General features: G+C 41.7%; 1 protein-coding gene across 1 annotated transcript in view; it reads left to right on the plus strand.

Moving 5' to 3' along the window:
* Positions 1-20,427: 20,427 nt before the first annotated feature.
* cblb (Cbl proto-oncogene B, E3 ubiquitin protein ligase) overlaps positions 20,428-23,277 on the plus strand; it is a 62,916-nt gene continuing 60,066 nt past the window's right edge. Inside the window, 3 exon segments of the mRNA XM_080839517.1 lie at positions 20,428-20,603; positions 21,103-21,326; positions 21,534-21,784. Coding sequence (XP_080695643.1) covers positions 21,159-21,326; positions 21,534-21,784 — 419 coding nt within the window. The 5' untranslated portion in view covers positions 20,428-20,603; positions 21,103-21,158.

Consider the following 23,277-nt stretch of genomic DNA (forward strand, 5'->3'; position numbering starts at 1 on the left):
TCTTTAGTACCCAAGAAGTATACAACGTGATGGGAAGTCTTTAGTACCCAAGGTTACAACATGATGGAAAGTCTTTAGTACCCAAGGTTACAACATGATGGCAAGTCTTTAGTACCCAAGAAGTATACAACGTGATGGCAAGTCTTTAGTACTCAAGAAGGTTACAACATGATGTCAAGTCTTTAGTACCCAAGAAGTATACAACGGGATGGCAAGTCGTTCGTACCCAAGAAGTATACAACGGGATGGCAAGTCTTTAGTAACCAAGAAGTGTACAACGTGATGAGAAAGTCTGGGAAATGGAGGCCCATCACGCTTGTCTAATCTTTCCCTCTCTGTCAGCGGCCTTCAATCTGTGAATGACATAAGGGTCAATATGGTGAACTGGTGCACTTACTACCTTTAGAGATAATATGTGTTACGACCCAACTAATCCAGCCTGGGGCTCTGCCCCTCTGTGCTACGTTGTTGCCTGTTTGTCTATCCTGCAGGGTGCTGAGTGTGTTTGTTTCTGTTTGCCTCTCCTGCAGGGTGCTGAGTTGGTGTGTGTGCATGTGTGTGTTTGTCTCTCCTGCAGGGTGCTGAGTGCAGGGGAGTTCCTAGCAGATAATGGGCCGGACTATAATAGGCTGGGGTTTACCATGGATGGCATCTCTCTGCTCTTGACTCTTGCGTTGCCGTTTCGTACAATCTGTGGATTGCTCCAGTCGTGAGAGCCTTCCTACTCCCTAATGCCGGCTGCTCCCTCCGTTCTCGTCGCGTTTTACAATTTTGGTTTGGTACTTCATTTTCCCCTAGACACATTGCACGACATTTTCCTTTGAACTCATTATACCATTTTTTTCTATTTGTGTAAATAAATAAACCTATTTTATTACTTGAATCGCTACAGTGTGGTCTACCCATTTAATGTCAGGGCTGCCTTGAGCCAGGCACTCGTAACAATATGACATTGATATACCAGTATTTCTGATGATCCTTTTTCAACTAGGCATTTGCCATAACAGTTATGTATCTCTATCACTGTGCTGTGTCTGCCTGAGGATGTCACTGTGCTGTAGATCTCTGTCACTGTGCTGTAGATGTCTGAGGATGTCACTGTGCTGTAGATGTCTGAGGATGTCACTGTGCTGTAGATGTCTCTGTCACTGTGCTGTAGATGTCTCTGTCACTGTGCTGTGTCTGCATGAGGATGTCACTGTGCTGTAGATCTCTGTCACTGTGCTGTAGATGTCTGAGGATGGCACTGTGCTGAAAATGTGCTTCTGAACTTTAGGCACTCTGTTGTGTCATTTTAGTCACAAGCAACTGAAAGGGATTCAATTAGCTGCTTCCACTCTGCTGTGTACGGTGGCACAGTTTTTCATAAATATGTGTAACGGACTGAAAGTTAAGAAGCTGACTGTGAACATGAAAGAGAAAGAGAAACAGTCTGCTGTGTACGGTGGCACAGTTTTTCATAAATATGTGTAACGGACTGAAAGTTAAGAAGCTGACTGTGACCATGAAAGAGAAAGAGAAACAGTCTGCTCTATCACATGACCTGTGTCTGCCAGAGGATGTCACTGTGCTGTACATGTCTCTGTCACTGTGCTGTAGATATCTCTGTCACTGTGCTGTAGATGTCTGTCACTGTGCTGAGGATGTCACTGTGCTGAAGATGTCTCTGTCACATGACCTTTGTCTGCCTGAGGATGGCACTGTGCTGAAGATATCTCTGTCACTGTGCTGTGTCTGCCTGAGGATGTCACTGTGCTGAAGATGCCTCTGTCACATGACCTGTGTCTGCCTGAGGATGGCACTGTGCTGTAGATGTCTCTGTCACATGACCTGTGTCTGCCTGAGGATGGCACTGTGCTGTAGATGTCTCTCTCACTGTGCTGTAGATGTTTCTGTCACTGTGCTGTAGATGTTTCTGTCACTGTGCTGTAGATGTCACTGTGCTGTAGATGTCTCTGTCACTGTGCTGTAGATGTCTCTGTCACTGTGCTGTAGATGTCTCTGTCACTGTGCTGTAGATGTTTCTGTCACTGTGCTGTAGATGTCTCTGTCACTGTGCTGTAGATGTCTCTGTCACTGTGCTGTAGATGTCTCTGTTACTGTGCTGTGTCTGCCTGAGGATGTCACTGTGCTGAAGATGTCTCTGTCACATGACCTGTGTCTGCCTGAGGATGGCACTGTGCTATAGATGTCTCTGTCACTGTGCTGTAGATGTCTCTGTCACTGTGCTGTAGATGTCTCTGTCACTGTGCTGTAGATGTCTCTGTCACTGTGCTGTATATGTCTCTGTCACTGTGCTGTGTCTGCCTGAGGATGTCACTGTGCTGTAGATCTCTGTCACTGTGCTGTAGATGTCTGAGGATGTCACTGTGCTGTAGATGTCTGAGGATGTCACTGTGCTGTAGATGTCTCTGTCACTGTGCTGTGTCTGCCTGAGGATGGCACTGTGCTGAAAATGTCTCTGTCACTGTGCTGTTTCTGTCTAAACAGGCCCTAATCCCAGCACGTCCTAATTGTAGAAATAACGAAATGGTCGTATATAGTTGATTAACATTTCAGCGAGTTTACAATGCATATTGAAAAAATATATATAATTATTAAAATATTATATAATATATATATAATAATAAATACATGATATAAATATTAAAAACTAAAATGATCTCTTCATGCCCATTTGGCATATGCCGTTATCTGAGATGTTTGAGGTCACATTATAAGTAATGGGCCATCAGGGATCTCTGCTCATACACATGAGTAGAATCAGATGGTCTGTGACGTGCCGTATACAGGCATAGGGCATTAAAACGGGGTTCTTAAGGGAATGTATACTGTCTCCCTTGCCCCGGCTGTCTTCGTTTGTCTCCCACTAATGAGCTGAAGGAACATTGAAGTTCCCTTTCTCCAGTGGCAGCCTTCTCTGATCTGCCCGGTGATAGCAGTGGGGAGCAGTTAGGCTGTGCCTTTGGAATCCCTTCAAAAGCATAATGCAGTTATAGGCTGTACTATGAAATAGTATGACAAATGTTTGAACATGTAATTCGGCCCTCTGAGTTCATCAGAAACTTCATTACAAATGGAAGAGTGTACATTTGATGTCAGGAAAATCAGCGAAACTTTCATCCAAAGCTATCTGAACGGTTTCAAATTGTTATTTGTTGTCGTCATCTGCAACCATTGAAAGTCTGTTTTATGGTAAATCCTCCAACCTGCTTTTTCAAACTTCATCAATTTATGCCTTTCTTTTCATTTAACATTTACAAAACCAAAGTTCTTAAAATAATTGACTTAATCTCAAATAAATAAAACACCCTCAACCTTGTGAACTGAGGTTAGATATATTTAAGGTGGAATTAAATAAATCAAGATGCAACAAGTTTACCTTAGCAGATATTTTGTGAGTTTTATACAGTGAATTTACACTCTCCCAAGCAGCATTGTAGGCCCAGTCTTAACCACCAGATGGCGACATTTCATTAGGGTTAATGCACACAGCCACACTGAAAAAACGAGTTACTGATTATTTGTTGGATGCCTCAGTATTAATGTTTTTAAGTAAATATAAAATATAGATAAATAGTTATTATGCATCAGCAGTTATATTTATATTATACATTTACAGTTGTGTACTAGTAGATACCACTGCATGAATTTCACAAACCTCAGCAGCACACACAATGTTGTCATTGAATCAGTTGAAATCTGAAATGAAACATTATTTGTCTTGGATTGTTTTGAGCATGGCAAAGGAGGATTGATAAATACCCAGAATAGAATGCATTTCTGTTTAGTTCTTTTATAATATATAGATTAAGATGAACGTCCCTGTTTTCTGCCATAAAGACAGAGAGACTAACAGACTGCCTGTAGCAGTTAGCACCAGGGGGCTGATGGAGATGGGGAGCTAATGTGTTTAGCATCAGATATCCTGCCTCGGTAGGAAGTAGCTGCAGCAGGGCTATTCAATTAGGCTGCTCCAACGGAGCTCCATTGATCAGCATCATTGTGTTCATTTAGATTCATCTTCAGCAGCAGGAAGCCATTACGCTTGGTCAAGACAAAACATCTGAGGAGACTTGCTCTCATATTTAATCCACTTCCAACTGATGAATTGTTAATGAATTATACAGTGGAAACAGCCACATATTTGGATCCAGTCTAATGTGTGGTGTGGCTTAGTGTCTGTTTTATGTGAGTGTGTTTGTGATCACAGCCGTGTGTGTGTGAGTGTCTGAATGTCTGAGTGCATTTTGTATTCATGAAAAGCTTGGGATAGCTTCATATAATTTTGTCTGGCTCTTTTTTTAATTTTACAACTTTTTTCAGATTTGTGATCTTTCAACTAACAGGGAAAATATTTTTCATTTAAATATGTTTTTCATTCAAGATGTTCTATCACTGCAATCATCTCAGGGGGAAATGGCTGTGGTTATAACCTCAGTAAAAGTATGAAAGTCACTGATGGCCTCCATTAAACAGTATTTGCAAATGCTATAGCTCTCTGAATTTACTGCCTATGATGCTCACTGGCACTGGCTTTTGATTGAGCTGCACCGGCTCCTCAACACATTCATGTCATCCATACAGAGACACACACGTCAACACAGGCATCCTCTCTGTCTGTGAACCAAAACAGTCATCAAGACCCACACCATCTGCTGTGGGCTCAAAACAACTCCTTTCAAATCCATTTCTATGAACATTTCTTCCCTTTTGATCATGTTCACTGATCTCACCCAAAGTGGTAACATATTTCCCGGTACTCTGGAGCAACATTGCCAACACAGAGAGCAGGTGAAGTCAAATCCCTTAGTAAAAGTAACACAGCGCCTCCTCTAGGTGTCATTGGGAGTTGTCTCAGTCTGGGTAGCCCTGTTTTATTTCCCAGATGTGTGTACATTCAGATGGAATACCCAGCATTCCCAAGCAGAAAAACAGGGACATTTTGTTACTTGGTCTGTCTCAAGTTTCCTTTTCTCATCTGGCAGTAGGTATGTAGACAGCCCTCTTTGTTTGACCTAATTCAATTTGGGCTTGGAGTCATTTCCTGTAGGGGTGGACCTCGAGGGTGAGAGTCAAGGCTCTGGAGGAGGGGTGGGCCTAGTAAGAGAGTGACAAAGAGAGACAGAGAGAGAGGGGGGGGGGCTTAAGAAGAGAGTAACAAGGAAGGACAGACAGAGAGAGAGAGAGAGAAAAAGGGTCTCATGTTCTTATGGATCAACTAACACCTCTGTCCTGGTTTTTCTTCATGTTTCTGGCCGACCGACCGACATACACATGTCTATTTTGTATGGATTTCTTATAGTCCCCGTCCCCAAACCCTTTAGAAATTGAGATCTATTAGTTCCAGCAGAGACACAGTATGTACAGACAAGATTGTATTTGTGCAAGGCGTTCATTATTTCTATAGTAACCAACAGTAAATACTGAACTGATTGATTCCCACTTCTGGGTGATCATTCTTAAGATCAGAGGCATGTTCAGAACAGGAGGTGCCTGAGACATGTCAGTCGTTCGTCATCATGGCTCTCTTTGATGCCAATCAGAGTGTGCTTTGAGGTAAAATGCACAGGGAGTCGGGCCAAGTGATCCTTTGGTATCAAACCACATAGAAGAGGTGACTCACTTTTAATGGCTGAGGATTGCCCTCAGTGTTGCTGGGGACATCCAAGGGATAGCAGTGAGTCACTTTGCCACAAATAATAATTGTCAGATCTAGGAGTTGAATAAGGACAGAAGACAGGAAGCAGCTGTGGACCATGACCAGTGGCCTGCCTGTCTTGTCTGTGAGGTCAGCTTAGTCAACGCCCACTCCCAGCCCCAGCATGTCTCCTTTTACTCTTTAACTCCGCTCTTTAGTGGAAGTCTCTCCGCTTTAACCTTCAGCAAACTCTTAAAGAGGGACCACAGGCGTGTGTCGTTACAATCGGGGACAAACACATCTCCACACAGATGAAAGCGGGTCTGGTTTCCTGCCACATTCTCATGCATGGACATGTTCGCAAAGCCACAACATTGGGTTTCAACCCTGAGCATGGTGCTGTAGAGACACGTGAGGGGGTGGCTTGATCTCAGGTACAGGGGGTGGGGGTTGGCAGGATGAATGAATGGCTGCAGGCATGTCGAGGGACCCAACACGTGTGGGTCTTTGCTTCTCAGAGCAGAGAGCTCTAGGCAGCTCTGCCACCCCCACAGCAGACGTAATGGGTGGGCCCTAACAGGCCTGGCTGTGCCACCCCCACATCAGACCTAATGGTTGGGCCCTCACAGGCCAGGCTGCGCCACCCCCACATCAGACCTAATGGTTGGGCCCTCACAGGCCTGGCTGTGCCACCCCCACATCACACCTAATGATTTGGCCCTCACAGGCCAGGCTGTGCCACCCCCACATCAGACCTAATGGTTGGGCCCTCACAGGCCAGGCTGTGCCACCCCCACAGCAGACCTAATGGTTAGGCCCTCAAAGGCCAGGCTGTGCCACCACTCACCTCAGAGCAGAGATGGAGAGATATGTCACTAAGCCAAAGCAAGTGATGTGTTCCAGCGGTCGTGGTGCATGCATCTGTTTTTCTCTCCTTGTTTTTCTTTGTCTTTTCAAGCAAGTCCTTCTGGCATCCGTCCAGATGTGGTGCATTACTGCAAGGCTTGGACTGCTGTGTGCTGCAGCAGTACTGTTCAACATTTCCTGTGAAAACAATAGTAAGGAACTGGCAGCTATTGGCCAGTAACATAGTCTAGTTCTTTTCTAGTAACTTCCATAGTATTGTCACGGGGTGACTACGTTCAGTGGGGGAGGAACCACGCCCTCGGGAATTAGGTCCCCAGGGGAATGCTTTGAGCGTAGCACCAGCTAGAAAGTAAACAATAGCCTAGGTTTAGCCCATTCATTAGGCAAACTAGCTGCAGGTGAATAACTCCGCTGCCCCTAAACAACTGTGAGTGTGAGTGTTTTTAAACCACAGGCTACCGTCAATATGGAGGCAGGGTTGGAAGAAGCAGGCACGGCAAGGAGCAGGGATACAGAGGAGAAACGACGGTCCAAATTGAACGAACGACACGACAGGCAAGCTGCCGAACCTGAACACGGACATCTGCATTTTTGTCCGAGTTGGATACCGCGAGCCCTCCCAAGCTGCAGCCATCCTAGAAGTCCGGAACGAGAATTACGATCGGCTAAAAGAGTTGAGGACGTCTTGCTAACAGAAGAGCTAAGTAACCTGTCTCCTTGTCCATTATAAAGACTATTTCAGGTTAGCCGTCAGCTAACGGTTGACCTGAGTTTGATACCTAGGACGTTACCATTGTCTCTTCATGTGATAGACACTTGTGCTCTCCTGACATGCATTGTAACATTTTTACCCGTGCACGTGAGTCCCCTGTGTTGGACCATTATTAGTTTTGCAGTGACATTGCTTGCACTTTGAGTGTTTATACTGTTTTGACGTGACATTGTGAATTGTGTGGCGTGTGCACATTTAAGTGGTGTGTTGGACGTGTTATCACTAATTGCCTGCATTGTGTGAGTGGCTTCTTGTAGCAGTTCCGGGCAGCTGACCATACACGACCTGTGTAGACCGCATTGGTGTCCCGTAATCCGGAATGCAGAGCACATGTTGTTTGACTCCACTAATTAGCCCCCACCGTCCAGGACCCCCACTGTTGGAAGAGGCGAGGAACAGTGACCGACGACTGGCCCACCTCCCTAGCCGAAATCATTGAGGCCATTGACTGTGCCACGGACTAGACCCACCACTGCCTCACCTCCCTGCCATTATTCTAAAAGCCTCCTAGGCTTTGGAGCTCTCTGTCCAAGCCTCACCAAGTGCCATGGCACGAAAGACTTTTCCTCTTTTTAACTATTTAATAAAAAGTACTATTTTTAACTCTGACTCTCTGTGTCCGACAGCTCTTTGGGGTGAGGTAATGGTGTGCTCCTCAGTGTAATAGTGCTTAGTTAAGTGGAGGCCCCAGCGCCCCCACCTGTGACAGTATTCATTCACAGTAACAAGATGCATGAACAAGAAAAATGCTTTACATTATTTCCAGTAAATTACCAGAAAAAGTCAACAATCCAGTACATTTTTTTGACTCTACATTAGGAATAAGCCTACTGTAAAAACAACCAGCAGCATCTTATTGGTCAGCTGTTGGTCAGTATATTATTGTAATGTTGTTTTAGAGCGTTCTACCATTTAACATATTAAAGAACAAATTAGACTACTGTAATAAACAGAAAGGCTGAATATGACTGGTCCTTAGACCAGTAGGCTTGCCAGTCTTAATATGACTGGACCGTAGGCCTGCTATTGATTCTGTTCACCCACCCCAAGCCGTTGCAGGATATCAATCCTAGTTTTTCCTTTACAACACAACTTATTTGGAAGTCTAGAGTGTGTTTTCACTGTTCAACAAAAGCCTCAAATAAATCTTAAACCCTATCATTGTGTGGAACTCAATTTTTCAGTTTAATAAACTTAGTACATGGTATAAGGCTTTACCAGATCCTTTATCCACAACACATTTGTATCAGTATGTATGCATCGATTTTTCATTATTTGTACATTTCAAAAGCATTTTAATGTAGTAAGCCATTTTATTCAATAGCTGGATGTTTTTCGGTTGAATGAAAATATTGTTCAGGCACTTTGCAAGTCTACCCTAGGAACTTAAAAAAGGCACTATCCTACTATGTTTTGCAGCTTTTCTTCTGCTCTTTCCATAAGTTGAATCTTAAGTGTGAAGGTTTGTTTTCCTTTTGCATCTCTAATTAATGAATGTATTGGAATAGCAATCTCCAAGTGATACTGTAGCTTAACAGGTAGAGCAAATAAAGCAGCGTGTTAGTAGCACTGTGATCATGGGCTTGATTTCTGATAGAAGCACAATACTAAAGTTTGTATGCCATCTTTCACTTTGTTAAATAAAATAGACTGCTAAGTTCATAAACTGAAATGTGAGCACTGTTGCTTCTGTGGGGTGTAAATTCTACATATCCTACACATGATAACACACCGGCACTAGACCTGCTTCATCTCTTCATGAACTGTGCCTAGATTAATAGACTTAAAAGACTTGTTTACAGACACGTGAGACAATCAAAGACACCATAATCAGACGGATATCTTATTGTGTTTGCATCAGTTTATATTGTCACACTTTTTAGTGCTAGGCTGCGATAACACCATTACGTCATGGGTCACGGGTCAAAGTTCATGCATTGGATTTATTTGAATAGCTTCATTGTCATTCTTGCTCTTTTCCTGCTTTTCAATTTCAATTCAAATCAGTTGCATTCTTTTAGATATCGACATTGAAAATGGACACTGTCCCTAAGCACTTTAAAGATGTCTGCCATGCACATTTCTCATGGTGTAGTCTTGAATGAGTCAGACATGCTGACACTCCCTCTGGCACAGTATTGCCAATGCCATAAAGAGGCTCATTCTACTTTTACTTTCATTTTCATGACTTGAAAAATACATTGCCTTGAAGACTTGATTTGTGGGTATTAAGTGTAACTGAAGACCTGTAAGATACATTATTATTAAATTAGTTATTGTTGTCTAAAACCTCCATATTACTTTACTGTTATTATATACTGTATAAATATGCCCTGAAGGTGGCAATATTGTAACAACATCAGATCCACTTTATATTTTATACAAAGCATAATTCTCTAATTGGTTGAAATAAATACATACAGTTACACACTTAGGAGCATGCACACAACAACCCCCACAAGTTAATCCCTCTGAGTGGAACAGCATTTATCGGGCACATTGACAACCAATTCAGAACTTTATATAACTTTGATGTTATATTGAATATAATTTAAAAGTAACACCTCCATTAGTATTAATCAACAACATATAAAGCACCCACCAGGGGGGAAGTGGCCATCGGGACGACCGGGAGATTTCCCGGTCGACCGGCAGGCCAAAGAGCTCACGAGAAGCAGCCTGCAGACTGCCCTGCGCAGCCGTATGAAGTTCATGAGCGGTCCATTGAGTTCAAACTAAAAATATTAAGTCATTTTCCTGTGAAAACCTCCAAGTTCTCCTCTAGTACAGAAGATAGTAGTACAACCAATATACTGTATGTAGCACTTGTTGTCTCTCTACATTTCACTTATGGTGTGTGTCGAACTCACTCTCATTTATCCAGCCTACTGATTTTTGCTTACCCTCTTATCTTTTTATTCAGACTTTACATAACTTTCATGGCCAGCTATTTAATTCGTTTTTTTTTGGTTCATAAATTAATGTAGAATGGTCGGAGCAAAGCCTCATGGGAAATGCCTTTATCCAGTGAACGTAGGGAGATGAATGAGCGGCTGTCAGAGAGAGAGAGCAGGTGAAGCGGACCTGATGGAGGGAAAGAAGAGAAAGGAGAAAGGAGGGGCCATTACGGGACGCAATTTGTTCCGTATTTCCATAAATGTACATATACAAATACACATGTCTGTCACCCATACATCAATACTAAATCTAACAATAATGATCAAAAGCCGCCCGTTTGTTTGTGTAGTTGATATATGGGAGGTGGAGGGGATGGGTTGGCCAGTTTTGGCCACGTTGTGGGACGGTGGTGGGCCGGTGCAGTCAGAATTGCCCGGTGGATTTTTTTGTCCCACTCCGCCCCTGGCACCCACCATACAATAACCCCCCCCCAATATTTCTAAGCATAAGTGCCCCTAGACTTGTTCTTTGCATGTTCTGTTATCACCCACTTCATCTACAGGGAACTGCAACTAAGTGTAGAAGTCATGACGTCTCTTATCATCAGGGCAGAAAGAACATGGAGGTGTCTAGAAGTCATGACGTCTCTTATCATCAGGGCAGAAAGAACATGGAGGTGTCTAGAAGTCATGACGTCACTTATCATCAGGGCAGAAAGAAAGTGGAGGTGTCTAGAAGTCATGACGTCACTTATCATCAGGGCAGAAAGAACATGGGGGTGTCTAGAAGTCATGACGTCTCTTATCATCAGGGCAGAAAGAACATGGAGGTGTCTAGAAGTCATGACGTCTCTTATCATCAGGGCAGAGAGAACATGGAGGTGTCTAGAAGTCATTAGAGTGACTCATCTCTACTCCTGCAGCCCAGCAATGTCTCAGCAACTGCCAGAAAAACATTGAGAATTGATGGCCTGGTCATGTCCCTGCCCTGGTTTTGATATCCCCTATAGTCTCTACAGGCTCTACACTGAGGTGAAGCTGTTGCTACTTAAAGGAGCATAATTCCAGTGTTATTATTGCTGGTAAATTGAATGTTGAGTGACAATTGCCACAGGTCTGTCCGGTCAGAACAAGAATGGATGCCAAAGTTCCAATGATGTATGCTTTTATTGCTCACACACACGCAGTATTGAATAGAACGTGACAGATGAAGGAATGATGAATATGAATACAATTATCCGTGTAAGGGACTTGTATACAAGTGACTGATGACTGATTGAACCGTGGTTTCTATGGAATGACATGAATAACAAATATATACAAATATTAACAGTTATACATAATAAAGACGAAACAGTATACACGCTGAAACCGACCAAGTAAATAACACACATATACACAAACACTTACATTCTTGAACGACGCACGGCATGAATGATCGCGAATGTCTCTGATTGAATTGACTAGATCAACAAAGTCCACCAAACTCCTCTCTCCAGCTCTGCTCCCACACAATCCTTGCTGCTCCTCTCTCCAGCTTCTTGACCAACCAAATGGCAAGAGAGAAGGTCGGGCTTATATAGGGGGTGAGGGGCTGAGAGGCATGTTCAGGCATGCCTCAGGGGGAGACTTGAAACCGTCTACAGGTTTATTGGGGTTTCCTTGAAACTGTCTCTGGGGTGGCCAAATGGACAGTGGCATTCCATTGTTTACGACCCCCACAGAACCTAGGGATGATCTGATTGGTCTGACCTTGTTATCACCCCAGGTCCTGTGAGAGGCCCAAACAGCAGGGTGCCTCAGCTAGATGCAGCTGGGGGAGAAACCTTCATAACAATCAGAGTTGTAATAATAGTCATAATACTCTAAATCATGTTAGGAAATACTACAGATGGAGGTTTTGTGACTGTTTTTGAAAAGTGCATTAGGTGCTGCCACTTCAAGCACTAGCTCATTGAAAGTTGAACTGTCAGACTCAAAACTCTTTTAGTGTATAGGCCTCCCAAAGCTCCCCAAAACTTCATTGATGAGTTCACTGACTTATTGATCGTATCACACATGTTTTAGCTAGACAACATTGGCTCCAGGTGAAGTTTAGGAATGATTTAATCAGTTACACACTGGCATTCCCAGTATTTGAATTGGGTGTTTTTAGTGCTTTTGGTGCTTTTGGACTAAATCCAGTCCGAGGTTATGTTTTTGTTAGTGGGCTTAGCTCGGTCTGAGGTTGCTCTATGGTTTTGGTCAAGTCTATTCCTAATATTAACTTGGTGGTATTTAATTGTATTTTACTCTGTAAGTGCTTTCATTTGGTTTCCATTTGTCGTCGTTGTATTTATCTATTTTTTTATTTTATCTTTATTTTACCCTTTACCCATTACTTTTAGATTTTGCTTGCAATCTGTCTTTTAAGTTTGTATTCCTTTTACTCATAATCGTTGTCTTTTATTCTTTCTACGTTTATTTCCTTTTATTCTTGTCTAAATGTATTATCAATCTATTTACCTTTAATTGAAAGTCCTTTGGTACGACTCCTGTTGTTTTTGGATACAAATAAAGTTGACTTGCCTCGACTACAGACTAGACTCAACACAGCATGCCATTTGGTATTTTTATTGACACTCACACAACCTGAAACGCGTCAGCATTTTGATTGATTATGATTCTGTTTTCAAAAATAGCACACAAAAAGTGTGACAGCGGTCCTGTGTTTTGCAGTGAATTTAAGACTGAATCGTAATGCACTTGTAAAAGTGCAAAACAATCATGTGTGTGTCCATTTTTACTTTATGGTGATTTATATTGACTTTGTCTGTACTATGTGGGCCATGGTAGGCAATGCAGAGTGATAAGATGGTACCCGGGGTGCAGTGGGAAGGAAACTGTCTGTTTCAATCTCTTGGCTTCCCTGTGATGACAGGTGGACCACACATTCTCAGTCCCAGATCTGACTAGCGTGATGTGTCCGGCACAGCGCGCCAGCGCCCCAACTCATGAGTTCCTGTGGGATGCGTGGATGTATTTCTGTGGCTTTGTGCTTTGTGCTGTGCACTGTGGTGGAGCATTGCAACGTTTGGTACGTGGGCTGAGATGAAAGGATCAGTGTTCATACATCTGGTGGGGTTGGGATGGCTTCTCTCCCGCTCGCCGCTGTTCACTCAAGCATTTGTCATTCAAGATGGTCTCCTCAAGTTTCCCATCTGTTGGAACCATATCCATAGGCTTTCACTTACCTTTTGTGTGCTTTTACACAAACCACAGATGAGGTAGACAACTGCCTTTAAATAGTTACATTTACATGTATGGACAAGGGCTGAGATAGTGTTTTTGTTTCACATTATTAGAAAAGAAACCAAAACTTGGACATTCGTGAACTTCCCAGTGTTTTAAACTGTGTCTGGCAACAGAAGCAGATGATTTGACAGACAGATTTCCAGTGGTCTAGCTGAGGTGTTCTTATTTTATGTTCAAGCTGTGTATTCACAGGGTATGGGTGAACAGAGTTGGTTTCTTCTCATTTCAGATGTCAATATTTTATTTTGAGTGCCACATCATGATCCAACAGAACGTAAATTAGCCAATCATTGCTAAGTGCAGCTTAGGAACTCCAAAGCCTCCCTTCCAATCTTTCAATCATAACTTTACACTCTAAAGACAAAACTACTGTATATGTATACAGTATACATATTTAACACTGACTGGTAGTTGGAACTATATCTCCTCTTGATGTTTATCAACAGTGTTAGGCTATTGTTAGTGTTAGCTACTTTGGTAGCTAGACCTACATCAGTTTTGGGCTTTCACATGTCCTTAGGAATGCCACAGTATACTGTATATGTCAAAATTGCACCTTTGACCATTTGCATGTCCTGAGGTATATACTGGCTGATAGACAGGTTGTCTATGTTATCCATCCATTACACGATTCACTAACAACCATGACCTGAAAAACAACAACTTTTCTGTGTGGGAGTACATTCACATTGACATCAAATATTCATATCCAAAGCTAACATCAATAATAGACTATATACTATATAATGCAAATACACTAGGCCTTACTTTTGTGCTCAGAAAGCATGAACAGTTTTTCGGATCAAAACACACCTTTCCCTTGAAGCTCCACATGTGCGCTAACTAATGGCCCTGCAAATAGCACAAGTTGCTGAGTAACTACATATCTCTCTAGCATTCACCTATTATATTATATTATATTATATGTAAGGGATAATGTATTGTCAGGTAGCCAAAAATAAATCCCGAAGGGGCGAACAACACCCCGACGTGCAGCGGAGGGTGTTGTTTCATCCTGAAGGGATTTATTTTTGGCTAATGACAAACGGTCAATACATTATCCCGCTTATTATACGGTTACTTGCCAAAAACGATAGAAGACATTCCTCCAACATACCTCTTTTTAATGATTTAGTTGCCGTTTCATGAGTCCCGTTTAGAAATAAATAGTTCTTCAAGCAAATAGAGCTTCGAAGTTTCAGGTGTTGCATAGCAACCTATTACTTGCTGACTTCAAATTACCATGAGTCTGTTACGTTAAAATTACCGGACTTCTTGCGGAATGATATGAAATATGTGAATTAGAAGCACAAAACCCGTTGCCAAGGACAGCGGTCATTATCTTTTCGCAGCGGTCTGTTAGCAGGAATTAATGTATGGAAGAACGTTGGGATGGCCCATTCAAATCAACAGTACTTTTTAGAACATTCTGAAGAGCCGTATAATAATAATTCTAAACCTGATTGTTCAAATCCTTGATTGTGATTGGCTAAAAGCCGTTGTAAAATCCAGCATTACCTTACAATTTGACCTGATTACATTCCATATTACTGCGCAGCGAATGGCAAGGCATTCATATAGCGCATTTCATACCCAGTGTTCCATCTGGCTGTTGCGTTGCTTCAAGGGTTGCGTGGCAACGATTTATTTAGGAACTATAATTTTTAGTGGCGGAAGAATGACGGTTTATCATTAAACTATTGTTTCTTAAATTGAATTGTCTTTATTTATGAAACCATATCAATTATGTGTAGTAACAGGTTTAGAAAAGCAATAAGCCCCGCGAGTCCGTGCTTTGCGCTGATTTTAGAACAGGTAAGGGGGTTTAACGGCACTCCGCTTCGCGTCGTGCCTAACAACTCCCTTACCTGTTCTAAAATCAGCGCAAAGCACGGCCTCTTGGGGCTTATTGCTTAACTACTTACTGGCCGAGAGTGAGGTCATGCAGATAAATATCAGACAGAGGCCGTAACATATCGGCCGAGCGTAGCGAGGTTGCTGCGGGGGGGGGCCGAAGTCTGATATACCCGAACGGTCGAGGTTAGTAAGTTGTTTATTATATGGCATTTAAGCCCTTTTCATTTTGTAAATAGAAAACATATCGTTTTGTTCAGCTCTTAAGTCTACTCAAGACACAGTGTTTCAGGTGTTGCCTAGCAAACAATGACTTGCTAACTTCAAGTTACAATGATCAATAGAAAACGGACAACAGGGCTCAGCTTAAATGGCTTTAATTTACAGTTAAACACAAGGTTTTCAAACTATAGTAGTCAAGTCTTAATCATCACTTTCAATGACACATTTTCGCTGCTTCTGAAGTCCTATAAAGTATTACCCGATATCAAAATGTTCGCGAACTCTTGAGTCTTTATTCTTCAATCAACAGTCTGTCATGTTACCACGAAATTCAACTGGTTTCCTGTTCTCAGATAATTTCATAATAGGAGTCCTGATTCTATCAATACATGCTCATGGCTGTTGATAGATCGCTAATTTTTAAGGTTGTAATGTTTAGTACTTGGTACATGGTATCACTCATTTTTAAGATTGATGGGGTGTGCAATAAGAACACTTATCAAACCGCAGACCGGCTAGAACGTCAATGCGCGGCTGGCATGACTACCCATTAGCCAATCAGAATGCTAGTACTGTCGTTGCCATATTATATTATATTATATTATATATTATATTATATTATATTGTATGATATCTACTTACTCAAGGAGCCTCACACCTTTGGTTTGATGAGCTGCACTAACTAAGATGGAGAATGTATGTGTTCTAGGACTTTGACATTTCAAATGATGTGTAGATGAATCATCTTCACTTCAATCACACTGGAGGGGATCCCTGTGTCCCTCTCCCCTCTGAAGAGGTACCAAATGCACGTGAGAGGGGCAGGCATGTGAAACCCCACTGGAAACAGTTAGCCCTACTGGCTGCCCCCCTGATAAAGCACTGATTAAAAAGTCAGTCTAGATTGAGTTAGAATATAAGTTTGGAAGTTCAACAACCTGTAAGTTAACTTCTTATTCCTTTTTTCTCAAACTATCAGATGCCCATTACCTCATATGGTCATGGATCCATGTAGGTTTTCTGAAAAGAGGGGTGCAGTTTGTTTAGGCCATATTTAATAGCAACTTCTCCACACAGTAATGGACACTGTGTAACAACACACTGTCTGATTTGAATCCAAAGCCCTTCTGGGTCACATCTGATCGGGAAATTCAGTTCTGGCAAATCCAGCGCTTGAACTGTCATGCTTGACATTTACACAGCTGCCTGTATTATTTGGGTCATCTCATAACTTTGGTCATGCTTTGGTAAAAAAGATGTATTTTGTATTTGCTCTGAAAAGTGTCTTAAACTGAAGGTCACTAACTATGGTTTCATTATCTTTTGATGTCTGCTAGGTGGCCCATGAACTGAAAGACCTCTTTTAAATTGCAATGTTAATTTAGAAACAGCTGTGACTATAAACTCCAGTATGGATGTCACTCTCCCTCTGAAGTTCTGAGCTTTAATAATTTAAAGTTTAATAATTTCATAATCAGAGAGCATTGTGATTTTTTTTGTGAAACATTGTTTCCTTAAACAGTCTTATAGCACTGTCAGAACAGATTAGAGCACTGCCATTTTGTGCTTCAGTGTTGGAATACAGTTGGTCTTGGTGTTGTCATATTTAGCCACTTTAAGTTGCGCTTCTCAGTAGGTGTAAGGGTGTGAGGTCACAGCTGTGTTTGTGTGAAGACCACACAGTTAGCTAGTTGACAGAGGGGTGCATCATCCTGCTCCATATGAGATAGTGAACACATCATCCTGCTCCATGAGGTAGTAGTGAACACATCATCCTGCTCCATGAGGTAACTGAATCCCTCTGATTGGAATCACATAAACTCTCCTTCTACAGCAGCTCTTATTATTTACTCATCAAAATAAATGTCAGTATTCCTGAAAGCACCTATGCTTTTGGCTGTGTCACGCCCTGATACCTCCTCTGGCATGCTGTCATTCCATGTTTCAGAGATGTGTTCATTTTTCTGGTGGCAGTCATCTGGTACGCCTTCTTAGAGTTGGGCCAAGGGCCTCTCACTTTCCTTGGGTATCACGTTTCACAACAGCGCCACTGAAGGCTTTGAGAGGGAATAAAGAGGAACTTCCTTTTAAGGCTGACATTGCACTCGAAGGCCCACCTCCTCCGCACAGATGCCATTTCCTGAGTTAAAATTCCTAGTAGTAGGACATCGTGGTGAATCAGAGCGAACGGGAATATAAATACAGGAGATCTGTGATGCAAGGTGCAGCCCACGCATCCACACTACGTCACTTGGATTTCCTTTCTCATTTTCAGTAAACACCTGTACTCGCCATGAACATTTCCAGTAAGAAAGAAATGTTAATAAGAAATGTTACTGTTACACAATGTTCATACTGAATGCTTTCTTGGGAGGACAAATTCGAAAAGCAGATTTAGACATGTTTTAAGGGGTTAAAGGTTATTGTATTTTATTTATATTTGAATTCAAATCAAATAAAAAGAAAATGAATCCCCCCTTACCAATAAGATCAATATATTTTTTTTTCAATTGTGCAAGACAAACAAGGTTGTATCAGGGCAGGGACTTGAAAGAAGGTGGTGTATAGGATGATGAGTTGCAAAAAGGTAACCACGGCCAACACCACTGCTCTATCTTTAAGTGGTCACAGACATGAGGTAGTCTAATGTTAGAACATGCTGAACATGTGTTGCCAGGACAACGAGGAAGTGAAACGAGAGACTTGAGAGAGACTTGAATCAAGTTTTGCTGAACAATATGATCTTTGACCTTAGCATATCTTTATTTCCAATGGTCATGTCCTGACATCAGCTTACAGCTACCAACAATCAAAATGACAGCCAGTGACCAAATCAACACATGGACAGCACAGCACAGCACAGATTAAAAACAGAGTTGCAAAATGTGAGTGTCCAGAAGATTAAAATACAAGGTATGACCATACACAGCCCTCTCCCAGTTTAGTAATGCCACACCAGTAAGGTCATCAATGGCATAAATAAGCTGGCCATCAGGTGATTATGGGGGATTGACTCCTGATCATAGCAGAATGGCGGAAGCAGGTCACCAGGCTCAAGTCCAGCTGCAGCTCTGATTTTCTTGCTGAGAGTCTTTTGGAAGAGAGTATTGTTTCTCATCATCAGCCGTTTCCGCCCTGACAGAACTCTCAAGTCTTATCTGGGAAACGCACACATTCATAAATCTTTATATAGCTTGGTTGCCATGGACATGGTTCAGGATGTGTGACTGTAGGGCTCCAGACACACTGGCCATAAAATGCAGAAAAGAAAGAAAAGGGAGAAAAGATTCTACAGAGTCACTGTATCATTGTATAATGTATCAGTGTGTCCTGAGATATTTCCCATATATTACAAAAACAGTTCACATTTAATAGAAAGTAATTTGCATTATTTATACAATTCTGTGTACATATTACATTTGCATTAAAAACACATTGAGTAGGTCACGCATTCTTGAAATAACATCCAACCCCAGGGACCAGTTGATAGATCACTTTGGGTGGGAGTTCCTTTGGTCTCTTACATGACAAGCTCAAAGAACTAAGCCATTATGGCATACTTGACCTCTATAGGTCACCTGAGGGAAACGGAACCATGTGCCCCCTGAAAGTCAACCTACACGCAGTAGGAGTCTTTGGAATGAAGTCAATGCCACTTTCATTTTCCATGTTTTTCCTTTTGATTGGAACAGCATTCATTGGGCGCATTGACAGCAACTTCATAACTTTATACAACTTTGATGTTATATTGAATACAGTTCAAAAGTGACACCTAAATTAGTATGAATCAACAACTTATAAAGCACTCACCATATAATGCCCCCCCCCCCCCCCCACATACAAACACACACATACTACACTACTAGACACATACTACACATATAGAATGAGTATGGATGTCTCTTAGCTCTGTGGATTTACTCTTTACTCGCCACTTGTTTAGGCTGAGGTGTAAAAACCTAAAACTCTGTTTCTGTATTTTGTTTTGTTTCCTGAATATCTTGATGAAATTGATTATAAACCACCTGCTTTTCTGGTTAGATGAAGATTAAAATACCATAGGCTAATATCAAGACCTATGTTGCTCATTCACGTGGAGTATTAAACAGTAACTCATTTTTCCTCTGTGTAAAAATGCAGCTGAAAATGTCATCCACAGTTTACTCTCTTAATACATTTTAGAATCCAAGTGAAAATGCTATCTCATTAAAATATTTGCCCATGGAAGCATTTAAAGCCATTTTAATGTGCTTGAGGTTTCAGCAACTGTTAGGTTTCATGCACACTGGCTACTCCTACATGCAGTGAAGCTGGCCTGTGCAGCTCCTTACCCCTATGAAGCACTGCTCTTTCAATTCATCTGCATAGCATGTTTTTTGCTTTCTGAAATGTAGAATTAGTAGAGGTCTCCGAGACAATAAGATGGACTAAGCTATTCGAATTATTTATTTCAATTCCACTTCCAGTCATCTGTCTAGTTATGGTGGTTTAAAGGCCCATGTGCACATCGTTTTAGAAAGTGATCAAGACTAAATGATTTGCATGATCCTAAAAAGAACAACCCACAGAACAAATAGCACCTAGTTATTTGATACTAAATCGACGCAAATATTAAACATGTAGTGGTGTTTCAATTGGTGACGAGCGGTCTCTATCACCACGGTACAAGCCCCTGCTGTTTTGTGATAGGTTGTTCGAGCGCGATTGCTTCATTGTAACCGCCTATTCTGCCCCTCCTTCTAAATACACTGTTCAGAGGGCAGGGGAGCGGGGCTCAGCAATGCTGTTGTTCCTTATGCTGTAAAATCTTCTGATTTTTAAACACGCAGTCATATCAGCGAGCGACGAAAATGGAAGAGTAAACATTTCGGTGAAGGCACTAACGGATATTCAGTATAAGCTCGCTCGTTTGGTTGGACTGTAGGAGTTTCCTTTGTATTTTATTTCTTTTGAGGTTGTCGTAGCGTTTTTATTTTGTTGGTGGACCTCTTTGCTTCAACTCAGGAACTCTCCATTGACATTCCCTGCTTTGGCAGCTACCGTATCTTTTGCCGCAGTAAGTCTAGAGTTTCAGAATGTTTTCCGTAGCCTATCCTGCTTGTTGTTGGAAGATATACGCTTTGTCAATGTCTAATGCTTCGGTGTTTCTGTATTCCAACCAACCCAGTTGTTGGTTACGTTAAACTACTTTCCTTCTCTCCTACAGATCAAGTAACAAACTCTGCTGTGTAGGGTAGTATAAAACTTATAACAACCGGCAACACAACACAATTAAACAGCTACTCTTCCTTCCTCTTGTTTTTGTTATGTGCATAATAAAATAGCCTTGAATTGTAACCATGGATGAAATGAAAATCTACTTTGTTACTAAAATGTTCTCTCAGGATGTAGCCTAGGCTAACCACCGTTAACGTCACAGCCAGATGTTTATAACCAAGTCGTGGTTTAGGAGAGTAACAAGTCGGCTAGCCTGTATACTGTGCTACCTGTTTCAAAACTGTTTTGGCCAACTCATGCACAATGTATGTTTCGCTCTGTCAATGTTACTTTTTTAGCCTCTCCATGACGGTCAGCCGAAAAACTTAACTTCATTTAAATACACTGAGTGAAAATGGCAGCTGCTCTCAGTGGCCGAAATCCGGGTGGACGTGGACCAAACCCCAGAAAAGGCCGGATTTTAGGCATCATTGACGCCATTCAGGATGCAGTTGGACCACCAAAACAAGCTGCAGCTGACCGCCGGACTGTAGAAAAGACGTGGAAGCTAATGGATAAAGTTGTAAGTGCAATCTATCTCACATGTTTTGGATTTGTTTTAAAGCCAGTACCCTCATTTCTGACAACTCACACAAAAAAAAAGAAGTAGCCTAGAATATTTTCTTTATAAAATAAGCTTATAACTGTAATGTTCTGCATGCTCTTCTTCATGTTTCTGTTTAATTGAGATTTTCCTGAAAATAATTCCAATTATGTGCTGTGCTTGTAGGTGAGACTTTGCCAGAACCCAAGATTACAACTGAAGAACAGCCCTCCATATATCTTGGATATATTGCCAGACACATACCAGCATTTGCGTTTGATATTGTGCAAATATGAAGAGAATCAGAGACTTATTCAGCTCAGTGAAAATGAATACTTTAAGGTCTACATCGACAGCCTGATGAAGAAATCTAAAAGGGCAATTCGCCTCTTCAAGGAGGGCAAGGAAAGGATGTATGAGGAGCAGTCACAAGACAGGTAAGGATGTGGGCTCTCTGTGAATTTGCACAGTTTGACAGCTGCAGCTGTTGGATAAACACTGGGAATGTAACCTTCTTTTGTCCTCATATGTCTTATCCTAATTGTTTGCTATCAACTATCAACTACTTAATGGAATTTATTGAGTTTTCATCAACTTCATCTCATTGTTCTATAGCCATTAGCTGAGCATCCTTTAAAGGATTAGCTGAGCATGTTTTTCGATTGAGGAAATATTTTGGTATAGCTACATGTAGCCTATAAAGACTTTTGTAGCATGGTTTACTGCTTCAGTTTATTTATGATGTCAGTGTTATTATCCAAACCTGTTAATAGTTTGAAGGAGGTTTTTATGGTACAGAACAGACTTCAGTGGGATCCCTGACCAGACCTCTGCCACATGAGTTGCAGCGGCTTTTTCTGTGCCCCTCAGAGATTGGGTGTTCATGAAAGATTTCTGTTCTCCAGAGCTGATGGAGAAAGAAAAGGACTGTAGCTGAGACATTGATTAGAAGAGAGGGTTGACATTCGCCTTGATTGATTAGTTTGCTTTGAATGTGTCTCTTAAACACAATAGTAGGCAGAGTCTTTACGAAACATAACTTATCCAGGCCCTGTAATTAGCCAAATTATGTACAACAAGTACATTAGAGTTTTATCAATAATCCCCAGCTGAAAGAACAGAAATTAATATTTCTTTGTATGAATAAAATGGCAGCCACTGCACCGGATTGAAATCGAGGTAAACAACAGGAGTGAGAACTACGATGCATATTGGCAGCCTTTGGTGACACATTGCCATATCTGGGAGCCGTGACACAGTGGACAAAGGTATCAGTTAATGGCCCCAAACCGTCTGGCTTGTCACTTTGTCTTCAATCACTAGAGAGCGATCCCCTCTGTTGCCCTGGAGGGGCACACAAGACTGAGAGAGAGGGAACAAAGTGAGTTTGTCATTTTGTAGACAGACGAAAGATGAACCAGAGAGTTCATCCACAGTGCAGTGAAACTGCTGGGAACCATCAGCAGCCTGGTGAACTGGTCCCTGGTTTACAGTCCAGCCTCTGGGAGAAGTATTCACATGTGCTTTTCTAATCAGGCTTGTCTGCGCCATAGAAAATATGCTTCTCTTCTCCTTCTGCTTGGTTGGAGTATACATACATTTGAGACCTAAATTGGACCCATAAAACCACGTTTACCCATTTAAACGTAATGCTGATTCATTCCAAAACGACTTTTTGTCATAAAATGTGTACATTTTCCCTGTTTATCCACTCTAGATTGAAGGATTTCTGTGTCATAGACCTCAATTCTCCTAATGTATGTTTTTATGCACACACACACACTGGAAAAAGTCCAGCAAGAGATCTGATCTTAATTAATCATACCTAAAACTAATTAAGCTAAATGTATAGGTCTTGAGGCCAGACTAATGTAATTACATTTGGATTAAAATACGAGGGCAGACAAAATACTGTTGCAGTGATGTACAA

The sequence above is a fragment of the Sprattus sprattus genome (assembly GCF_963457725.1).
Source record: "Sprattus sprattus genome assembly, chromosome: 1".
NCBI lineage: Eukaryota > Metazoa > Chordata > Actinopteri > Clupeiformes > Clupeidae > Sprattus > Sprattus sprattus.